At 35.3% G+C, this 12,085-nt stretch overlaps 1 protein-coding gene across 1 annotated transcript in view; it reads right to left on the bottom strand.

Annotated features, from left to right (window-relative positions):
- Positions 1-10,479, bottom strand: part of LOC117341933 (cubilin-like) — a 54,297-nt gene extending 43,818 nt beyond the window's left edge. The window contains exons 1-8 of the mRNA XM_033903812.1: positions 10,440-10,479; positions 9,445-9,679; positions 8,870-8,994; positions 6,357-6,530; positions 5,157-5,262; positions 4,712-4,827; positions 3,358-3,589; positions 1,967-2,091 (exon numbers count right to left, since the gene is read on the bottom strand). Of these exons, the coding sequence (XP_033759703.1) occupies positions 1,967-2,091; positions 3,358-3,589; positions 4,712-4,827; positions 5,157-5,262; positions 6,357-6,530; positions 8,870-8,994; positions 9,445-9,679; positions 10,440-10,479 (1,153 nt within the window). The remainder of the gene's footprint in view (positions 1-1,966; positions 2,092-3,357; positions 3,590-4,711; positions 4,828-5,156; positions 5,263-6,356; positions 6,531-8,869; positions 8,995-9,444; positions 9,680-10,439) is intronic.
- Between the last annotated feature and the right edge of the window lie 1,606 nt (positions 10,480-12,085).

The raw sequence follows: 12,085 nt of genomic DNA, 5'->3' as shown, positions 1-12,085 counted from the left end.
TTACAAAGGTATAAGATAACTTAATGTTCAGATCACTTATTTTTATTCATTTTTATTCATTTTTTTTATTACAAATCCCTACACATTGAAAACAAAACACATTTGATGTTTTCAAACAACTGACCACTTCATTTCACCCGTAATTCGCTCAGTTACATATGACGCTCAAATGTGATTGTAACAAGAAGTAAGTTGACCTAGATAAGTAATTAAATTGATTGTTAATGACATCAGTGACAGCAAATGGTTAGTTATTCTGGATCCCTTAGAATTTTACTGAATTCACTTGAAACAGTGACACACAGTTCAGAACTTTCCAACCTTAATATGCTAAGTGGGTGTTTTCAGTTGCATTCCCTCGTCTAAAATTACAAGAGATGCCAGAATGATTTTGGCTCTCGCTATTGAATGAACGTTAATGGTCCTATGAAAGACTTGTATTTGTCCTACTTTCCCTCATTTCCAATAAATCATTTGATAACAAGTGGAACCTATATATTATGAAATCCAACAAACTTTCTGTGAAAAATTCAAAATTGTCAAAATCAAGGATGGTTGCCTGAAGGTCATTATGTTCTCCCGATCAGATTCAAAAGTGAATGGCTACAACTAGGGAAAACGGTGGAAAATATCTTCCACTACGTCTCAAGAAAAAAAACTATAACTAAACAGTCAACATCCAAAATAGCTTTCAACAGTCAACATCCAAATGACTTTCAGTCTGCTATTTTGTTTTCCAGATCAGAGAAAATGGTAAACCTACATGAAAAGTATGTGGAATACTCCACCAGTACTTCTCAAGAAATTAAATAGTAATAACAAGAATTGTTTACGGACGACAGATTACAGACGAAGCAGGATGGATAACCCCACTTACACTGGTTTGTAACAGTGTCTGGCGACTATATTGTATGTATCCCTTTTATTCAAAACTCGATATTAAAGATAAATTACTTATAAGATATTACAATATACGGATGTATTACTATGGGGCTAATTCTACGTAAACTGTGCACTCTGTTTTGAATTCATGCTTTTAATGAGTATGATCTGTTCATATTATATCGCTATGGGTTCCCGAGCGAGCTCAAACTAAAATGGGATTGAATAATATTTGCAAAATGTACCAGACAGTCATGTTGTTATGATATATCACATTAATAGAGCTGTTTCTCCGGGAGACACCTACTGGAATAAAGACAATGTATAGCCGGAGCACTTTTTCCCATATCACCCACAGTAAAAACCCATACGTACTAACACCCGGTTCAACATAATGGTTAATATCCGGTGATATGGGCCTATGGACCTTAACGGTCATCTGACTATAAAGACCCTTATACTACTGTAGTACACATTGTCTGTAGCAAGTAAAGTGGCACTGCTGGCCATGGTGACCATCCTGAATTTTGAACTGACCCGACAGGTAAGTAAGAGCTGAATACAACTGGTCGAACCTGAGAAGAAGTTTGAACCATGGTTGTGTAAACACATTACAAAATTGCGGCCGTGGCTGCAACGTCAAAGTTCAAACTACATTGTAGGTTGAAAAATAACAAAACTTTGTTTGCTCCCCTTAAAATGTGCTTTTCAAGATGGCTGTCATGGCGGGCCACCTCAGTTTTTGAACCGACACAAAAAATATCAACACTTAATCAGGACCATTTCAGTATAATTTCAGGTAAGTTAGAACTTAATCCCACCGGCTAAACTTAAAAAGAAGTTTGAAATATGTGTTTTTCAGGCAAACCATGATTGCGCTATCATGTAACAAAATGGCCGCCGTGGCAGCCATGTCGAAGTTTTTACGAGGCTGAGAAAAAACAAAACTTTGGCTCCTCTTTCTTAACATCCTCACAAAATTCCAGCTCAATGGCCCCAATGGAACTTGGGAAGAACTTTTAAATGTGTTTTTCAAGATTGCTGCCATGCCTTTCGGGTAAGATGACCTAATAAGAATACGTACCTTCGTACAGAGCCAGATTATCACCAGCTTGAAGTGCATCAAATGCGTATTTGATTAAAATTCCTGTGTCGTTGGTTTCAGCTTCAATGTGCCACTTACAGACATAACCACCGCTTCTTCCAACTCTGTGGATATACAATTGAAATGGGGTTTTAATTCGGAAATCAAGACTATACCGAGGCGGAAATGAAACGAAGTAGATGACTCCTTGCATTTAAACTGATATACTATATCCAACTAGGACACCCCCTATATCGGCTATCTGAAGTCTCGAGTTGCGGTATTAATAACATTTATTCACGGCATCAGCCGCCACCCATTCTACATGTAGGATTGTTGAAGGTAGCAAGCTCTCAATTTTGATCTTCGCTGACATTTTTATTACGTTTGAATGTCACCGCAGGTAAATTTCAAAATTTATTGAACATTTCAAAAGTGATTCCAGTTCATAAAAGTGGTCAATGTATGATGTTCTTAATTAAAGTCCAGTATACATTTTACCAGTTTTATCAAAAAGCTTCAAAAGAAATATGTTCACAATAGTTTTTATGAATATAATAATGACAATGATTTTTTGTTTTCCTTACAATCAGGGTTCCTTACTCAGTATTGCCAATAAATGGGCAAAGCAAATTGACAATGGAACTGTCAATGGTGTCACTTTTATAGATTAAAAAAAAAGTTTGACATGGTAGATCGTGAGGTTTTAATTCAAACGTTAACCCTATATCATTGTAACAAATTATCTTTGAATTGGTTTCAATCCTATCTCTGGCAATGGTTTCAAAAAGTTTAAGTATCTAAATATATTTCTAATATTAATCAAATTACTCATCGTTTTCCATAGGGTTCTACATTAGATCCCCTGATGTTTTTTATTCTCATCTTTAGCTAAAATGAGGTACAGATATGTATACCGATGACTCGGCTCTGAGTGCATCTGAAAGTTCTATATCTTTTGTACACTATCGGTTCCAAACTGATCTTAGTGAAGTTCAAGACTGCTGAAATGATTCTGAATAAGATTAAAGCGAAATATATGGTGATACAGTATAGACGATGATATAAGCCTAACATGAAGACGTGCACAAAATAAGCATCGAAAAACTATGTCGAGGTACCTAAACGCCGTACCACATTTTATTCCAAAAAACGTTTGGGTACAAGGGAGCTATAAAATGATTGGTAACATCAATAAACAATACATTTTATTTGTCTTTGACTTTTACTATTATAACTTTTAAATACAATTTCAAATTCGGGTTTTTCGCTATATTAAAGTGAACTTTGTCAATTTTTACTTTTTGCTATATTAGCACATATATAAACTAGAAGGTTCGCTTTCACAGCTAGTGACCTTAACATAAGGACATAACATTGAGTGGCCTTACCCGGGATAAAATGAAGGATATCCAGGCGAGGAGATCGTCATTATAGGAAGTTCTGGCTTTATCATAGTCACTGCTCCCTTACACGGCGCATCAAGGATATAACTTAATACAAATCCACTAGCGTTGCTAAATTCATCAGAATTAAACATTAATTGAAAAGATGTGTTTTTGAAAACCATCGCTGAAGTATTGAAATTGTCGCTACACACTTTAGTGCCTGTCGTATCGGAACCTGAAAGACAACATTAAATTATTAAACTTACAGATTAATACAGATGTTATTTATATACTTATTTCCTTTATATTATTATGCAACTATTCATTAAATTGAGTGGCGAGATAAAAATTCCTATGTAAGCTCTTAAAATTACGTCACTATAAATGCTCAAGGTTGTTATATATCCTAATGCAATATCGTATTATAACGTCAATATACATTATCAGGGTTACAATGTATATATGAAAACTTTAAAGGACGTTGTGCATTGTGTAAATAGTAGAAATATTCAGCAAGGCCTGAAAACGTTAGCGAAAATGTCGTGTTGATTTCATTATTTCTACTATATATATATCCTTAGGTAAGATCATACAATTACGTCACTATATAGTCACACGACTTTCAAGTGTATATATCATTTTGTAAGAACGTATTATAACGTCACTATACATTATCATGGTTATGTATCCTGATTTAAGATCGTATTACTACGTCACTACACATTATCAATGTTATATATATACATATCCTGATGTAAGATCGTACTATTACGTCATTTTATACTCACACGACTGTTATATACTTTTCTTTCTTTGTAAGTTTACATTATGGCGTCATAAGTTTACAATAAATTGAAAATGCAAACTGATACCCCGCGCAGTGTTTCAGTTTCAGTTCCAGTGAATTCAATATTTGATGTAAAACCTAGTTTTCCTCGACATATACCATTCCTTTTTTTCATGCTGAATCTCCATACCAATCAAGGGTCAATATTTAGATGGCACCTCTAATTCACCTAAAATCAAATTAAGGTGAATTAAGGACAGTATCTAAATTTCAACAAATCAGAGGCCATGCTTTTGCTTTAGCATGGTTGCCATGGCAACAAAGTCTATACAGTAAAGAATGGTATCCCCTGATACCCCTGTACACCAAATTTGGTTTTTATTTCGACCAATCCAAACCACTTTGTGCTTCAGCTTGGTTGTCATGGTGACAAAACCCATATAGTGATGTTCAGCATCACTTAATACCTCTGCATAACAAATTTCGTCGAAATCGGACAAATCATCAATTTTTGACCAATCATTAGCCAGTATTGCTTTGCAAATTACACAACTTCTTGTCTCCGCTTACCTCCACTGATCATTAGATAATCCTGACACGAGGTAGCAAAGTGGTTAAACTCTACTGTCAAAATCACCCCTCTGTTGGTACCGCCATCTGTTATGTTCCAGTGACATTCCAATGATCTGTAAAACAATGAAAATGATGAGCGAAAGTAAACAATAGAACGACGTGGAATTGTCCCGGTTCTCTGGTTTCCTCTCACAGTAAGACGCGTCGCTCTCTTCCATCCGGGCCAATAAGAATAATTGGTGTATGTTAATATAGCCCGTTTCGCAATTGTTGTAAATAGAGTGTACATTTTTTGATATCGATAAATTACAAAGTAATATCGTTACATCCTTTCGTATTTCTGTTTTAAGTATTGTATGTCATATTATATATACCATTGGAAGTATATATGAAAACATCAACATTTTACTGTAGTGTTTATATAGATGTCAATATAGCTTACGATGGGTAAACATCTGGGAAATTAGAACTGGTCAGGTACTGAAGCGTGTCGTTTGCCTCTAAAGTCGCCGGAGAGGATGCTGACGCAGTGCACGCTGCCGAATTATCTAGAATGACGTAAACAGAAGATTTTAATTTCTTTGCATACATTTAGTAATACAACGAGAAGTCAGCTATATACACAACTTATTCTGGAATTACATGTTTAAAAACCAACACTATATCTTTCATCGAGACAGCGTTTGATGTACATATGGATTGAATAGATTTTTTTAAATTTTCATTGCGGCTATGAATACCAGTAGCTAGCTACATATCCCGTGGCGCGCGGTAGCGCGCCTCGGAGGATATGTAGCTAGCTACTGGTATTCATAGCTGCAATGAAAATTAAAAAATCTATTCAATTCATATATTTACATAACCTTGATTTTAAAAATGTATATCGAGAAAACGAGAAATTTTATTAAAAAGAAAATTTTGTCATGTATACGACGAAACGCCAAATTATTAGAACAGCTGGGAGATCCCGCCTATGCACCACGCCATTGTTTTAATGTCGTTCCGCATTTTCCGGTCTTTTTTGTTTAATTTTGTATAAAACAAAAAGAAAGAAGTATTAAAGTAAAAATAATATTAAATACAATCATTCAATTCAAATCATATTTATTTTATGTGAACAAATTGCAACAAAAACACAATATTTTCATAATTGAAAGGCGGACTATTTTTTTGATGGCGTATTAATATGACCCGAATAATCAGGTGATTTGCACGAGAGACACTGTTTTCATACGGTTTTCATAGTGTATTCATGGTCATATGTTTGTTGTTTTCACTTGGTATGTTCATATCAGCAAACCACATTAGGAATGTAAATATACAATATTGGTTGTCCGTTTACAGTCCGTTTACATCAGATACACCCAGCCGTTCTGGGAGTAGGGTCTTGAGATGTGATGGGAGTGCTGGTATAAATGAATTGCGGATTTCAATAAAATATCACTATCCACTGTATTGTGTTAGCTACTCTTTGGGGGAGATGTTTACACTTAATGGGGTCTTGGGGAGAGGAAGGTCGAATTTCCCCTGTGGTCATTCTGCAAATCTTCATTCATATTCGTAAATTCCAAGACCTGTTAAGTTAAGATTACTCTCTCTATTTTCAATGAGGGCAAAGCTTTACTAAACAACATAAACGTACCAGTAGCGGCTACCGATAAATACTGTATCTGAAAACCTAGTCCTCCTGCCGATCCGACAGAAAACTCTACGAATGTTGAATTTCCGGTGCCAACTTCTCTCTGAACTGGCGGCGTTGCCACATCCGGATCTACGTCAGACGGGGGATAGAGTTTAACTCCATTATTGTCACATCCTGATAGAGAAAGTAACAAATTAAACATATTAAAACAAACTAATATAATTGCCTACGCACACTATAAAAACCTGAAAATATCTTTTTTAGGGGGGACGGGGAGAAGGAGTGTAGAAAATAGGAGAAATGAAAAATGAAAGAAACGTATCATAGTTAATATTATCATTGCCCGAAACCGTACGTGCGCTATATAAATTTGACCTTCCAGTAGTACATGGTTGTAGACATGCTTAATTTCTACATCATGACAAGCAATATGTTCGATGCAATCAATAGTTAACCAATATTAGACGTATTATGCATGAAATGTTCAAACTTCTTAAGCATGGTAATGTACTAGGGATGATCACGTTGATCTCGCTTCACATAGATTTCCTGGGTACGTCGCACGGTGGCACGTAAAGGAAGCATGCTTATAATAGGTAAACATTCGTAAATGCAAAAACCAAAAGTTTTTTTTATAATTTAAGTAATGGCGTACAGTTTTGTAAAAAGTGAAACATGACGTCATGTCTGTCTTATCTGGATGACATGTGAAGTCAATCAAGTGGAGAATAAAATATCATCTAAAACGAATCTTTGAAAATAAAAACAAGAGGCCCAATGGGCCTGTATTGCTCACCGTGCTCTACAGCAAATTTGCAGTTGAATGAGGTCATTTCTACAGGTATTATGCTAAAAACAACTTTATTCAAATATCAGAGTAAGCTAGGTTTATTCATGTCAATATATTTTCTAGTCCTTCATTCCAGCATACTATTGGCCTAAGATCGGGTCTTTGTGACTCTTGGCTCTAAGCATGCTACAGAAAGGCCCAATATCAAGGCTCTTAGCTCTAAGCCTGCTACAGACAGGCCCAATATCAAGTCCCTGGGCCTCTTGGTAATTGAGAAGTCTTTTAAAGATCTTAGCCTATTTGACCCATGTGACTTTGAATGAAGGTCAAGGTCATTCATTTGAACTTATTTGATAGCCCTTCACCCCAGCATGCTAATAACCTATTTGACCCATGTGACCTTGAATGAAGGTCAAGGTCATTTATTTGAACTAACTTGGTAGCCCCTCACCCCAGCATGCTACAGGCCCAATATCAAGTCTCTGGGCCTCTTTGTTATTGAGAAGAAGTCGTTTGAAGTTTATAGCCTATTTGACCCATGTGACTTTGAATGAAGGTCAAGGTCATTTATTTTAACTAACTTGGTAGCCCTTCACCTCAGCATGCTACAGGCCCAATATGAAGTTCCTGGGCCTCTTGGTTATTGAGAAGAAGTTGTTTAAATGAAAAAGTTGACGCCGGACGGACGGACGGACGGACGGACGCCGCACCACGTCATAAGCTCGCATGCCCTTCGGGCAGGTGAGCTAAAAATGGCTAACGGTCATATTATTGTATTGTTCCTCTCAAAAAAAATATATACGCATGAAGTAATCTGCACATCATTAAACCTCTTGAACAGATATCATTCACTTTTAGTTCATTGCAGTAATACATACAAAGCATATAACGGTATCGATTAAAATTCCATCTATAAAGATTTGAGGTAGCAATCGCTAGCACAATACTGATCTTAATAAGGTAGCAGACCACAGTAAATAGCCTGACCATGGGCGATTTTTTTTTGGCAAAACAAATATCTCCTGTTTTATGATATATACAAACAAGAGGCCCATGGGCCTTAACGGTCACCTGATATATGAAATATTTCAGTTAATTTAATTGACCCTTTTTGGCCCCACCCATCAGCCCCTGGGGTCAGTCAGGGCCAACATATGTATACCATTAAGCTGTCATCCAATGCTGATAATGTTAACAAAGTTAGAATGAATTCCAATAGAAATCAAACAAATCATAGTCAAAAATGTGATTTCCCTCTATAAAGAAACTTAAGACCCTTCCATCTATGAAGAGCATTTGATTCCAACATATCATAGAGTAGAGGAGAAGATTTTTGAAGTTTTAGTCAATTTGACACTTTTCAGGCCGCGCCTCAGGGCCCTGGGGATTGGGACCATATAATTCACAATTTTGAAGCGTCCTGCCAAATTTCATTGAATTTGGTTTAGGGGTTTCGGAGAAGTCGAAAATGTAAATTGTTTACGGACGCATGACGCACAACTTTTAAGGGTTTTCTGAAATGGTTATGATGATTTTCACAGGCTGGAGAATCAGAGAAAAAATAACTTAACCTTCTGTATAAATAATTTATAGGAATAACTGGCTATGTTTGCTTTATTTTTCAGTTTTTTACATTTTTACTGTACACTACTACCAAAGTGAGTAGACAGATAGGTCAAGATTAACCTGAAGGTCTAAGAAGTTTGTATTAATGTTATCTTACCTTGGTAAACATTTAGAGTGGTTCCACTACTTAGTCCGCCTAAGTCTAGGTACAATAGAATCCCAGCAATACCGTCACTAGCCTCAATGTGCCATTCACATGTGTAGTTACCCGTCTGTCTGTTCCTTCGCGATTATAAAACAATATAAGACTGACAATGGTGAAATAACAGAAATAGATTTCTCATTAGTTCTCTAAATTATTGTTTCCGGTGTAGTACAATCTTTTGTAATTCGAAGGTTACTTTATCATTGACCTGTAAAATAGTAATCACAGAATAATAGAAATATATGACGATGTGTGATGAATTCATGTCAATATATCTCGTTTGTTTGAACGATATTTCTGCTTTTGGGTTCTACTGATTTCCTAGTGTCCCCTTTAGTAGTTAAATTCGGGTTAAATTGGTATCCTGTTTGCACGTTCATCATTCAAAGAACGATCCCAGTGCATAGCAGGTAGGAACCGACTGAACGCAATTTCACATATATAGCTGACAAAATATGTCTTTTAACACAAACGTCTAGGTTTGGTGTAACACAACACAGGTACAAGTGTTTTCAATCTGAACTTACCACGTGTAGTTGTTAGGATAATATATAGAGTTGAAACTTTTCACATTTGTGTCGGCTGTAAGCATCGTTGGAGTATCAACAGTGCATGGCTTGTCTAGGACCACGCTAAACACAAATCCATTGTGTACCCCCTCATCATCGGAAGAGAAAGTGATGTTGAAACTGGTATCGTTAAATGTGATGAGAGGATTAGAAAACTGTTGGCCACATATTTTTCTGGTAGTAGTTGCTGGACCTGCGTAGATAACATATATGATTGATATGCATTGAATGTAAAATACACCTTGGGTACTACTTACCTCATAGCGTTTTCTTTGCTTTTCTAATGCGTTGAAATAAACGATTTTCATTACGAAATAACCTTAAGCTGATTAAGCGCAGTTTGCGTCAGCACCAACTTTCTATTTCTATTTATTCCTTCCTAAAGCGCTACCGCGAAATTTGCTGAATTGGTATCTGTTTCGTGATAACGCACACAAATATTTGATATCATTCGCTTTAACGGAAATGCGAGTTTCTGTATTGATACAGATATTTTTTACTAACTACAGTAAACTTCATCACCTCCGGAAGAGGTAAATGTGAAGACAAGAGGTAAAGCACCCCGAGACTCTTCTTACAAAAAGTAGTTGTTTCATACATACACGGCGCCAAAGATTTTTAATATTTGACCCTTTTCGCCCCTGCCCCTCATCTCATGGGGAAGGCAACTCTAAAAATATGCATATTATAGAAACTTAACAAGCTTCTCAAAGTTAACCACGGAAGTTTAATTATTTCCAATTGTAAATGGACAAAATACACAAAAAAATAACATTTTCCTATAAATGCTATAGTAAAACTCCACAATCCTTTTTAAACATATCACTACGCAAGTTAAGGCCAGTTGTATCTCGATTCTGTCCATTAACAGGATCTATATAAATCAAATGTGCGATTTTCACATGGTTAAGGAACAGAGTATGCGTTGTTAAATATATAAATATTGAATATACCTTCAATCTCTAAGTAATCGTAGCCACAACTGCTGTCCATGTTCTATGTCGTAGAACTCGATAGTTAAAATCACAGTTTCTCCGGAATTTCCACCAGAAATATACCATTTGCATTTGTCGTTTCTGTCAACAAAGATGTTCAAGATGCTAAAAGATATCTGTTGTAAATATCATTCTTATCAGAATATCATTACATAGCAGAATATTACCAGATATTTGGTTTTACTTACATTTAGTTTTCTTAATGGTAACATTATTTTTTACTTAATTGAAGAGCACAGAACATTTCCTGTGAGTGATGTATATATGGTTTAGGTTTTTATGATGATAACTTCAACTTTTCAAAAGTTATGTTCCAAACAAGATTGTAACAGAGCAATACTAATGAGAAATTATCAGAAGAACCTTGGAAACTGAAGCTAATACATATATTATTCCGTCCGAAAATATTTGCGTCAATGACCCAGTGACAGAGCACTGAACATGATATGTGGGTGATAAAGGTATACAATGCTGATGCATTGAAGTAACTTCTTTACTCAAATGTATTTTTCCCGATGAATACCATACTGGTATTTCAAAACCTAACGTTTCAGGAAATCACCGTATAATAGAATATCGATGTGATTAAATATAAAAGAAGATGATACCTTTAATAGGAATATTAAATCTTCAGTTATTCATTTCATCTTGATCCAAGTATTCTTTACGTCTGGTTTGGTTGATAGATACTTTATATTGGGTTATGTATAAATGATGAGAAATTAATGTTTTAGAATATTTTCATTATTTATTTATTTTATTAATTAAAGATATTAAGAAAAGTAGATTAGATAGATATTGATAATAATATGTCTTGGAGGCCAATGCAAGTGTTTTAATAGTAACATAAAAGTCTCAATTTAAAATAATATTTCATTTCAAAACATAAATATTCAAAAAGTCATTCTTTAACAACACTCTCTGTTGGTGTGACTTACTTTTTATATTGATTAGGAAAGTCTGCACTGGTAAAATATTGGACATCCTTAGTGGCTACTACAACTGTACCATTGGAACTACATGCTTCCGTGTTGTCTGTAAAGGAAAGAAATATAACCAAAATCTTCATGGTTCGTAATCAATGCAAGGTCAAAACGATCTCCACAATAATTTATTTTCCGTTTAATAACAAAGTATGTTACATCTCAATTGTAATGGGAAAGAGAAATGAACATGACGAGAGTATCAAGTTTGGAACTTGCCTTCCTTTGTTTGTAGTTATATGATTGGTTTATGTGATGTTATCTGTAGTTTGGTAGTACTTGGTTATCGTAAAATGGTTTGTAGAAACTCCCTTTATTTTGTGATATTATCTGTAGTTGGGTAGTACTTGTTTGTAGTTAGACGATTGGTACAAATTTTCTTGATACATTACCGCTAGGTTTTTGTGCTGTCATAAACATTTGCAGTCCTGAATCACCAGTAGACGATGTCACAGTAAACTCGATATATGCTGAACCGATAAACGATAACACGCCACTATTCCCATTTCGTCGAAATCTGATGTCGTTGTTGGGTATGGATTTCTGTACTCCACTGTTATCACATCCTTCAAACAAACATAAAAGAAGGGGATTACAAAGGTATAAGATAACTTAATGTTC

Source organism: Pecten maximus, chromosome 2, assembly GCF_902652985.1.
Source record: "Pecten maximus chromosome 2, xPecMax1.1, whole genome shotgun sequence".
In the NCBI taxonomy this organism is placed as follows: domain Eukaryota; kingdom Metazoa; phylum Mollusca; class Bivalvia; order Pectinida; family Pectinidae; genus Pecten; species Pecten maximus.
The sequence above is the reverse complement of the archived record's forward strand: the minus strand, read 5'-3'. Positions and strand labels throughout refer to the sequence as shown.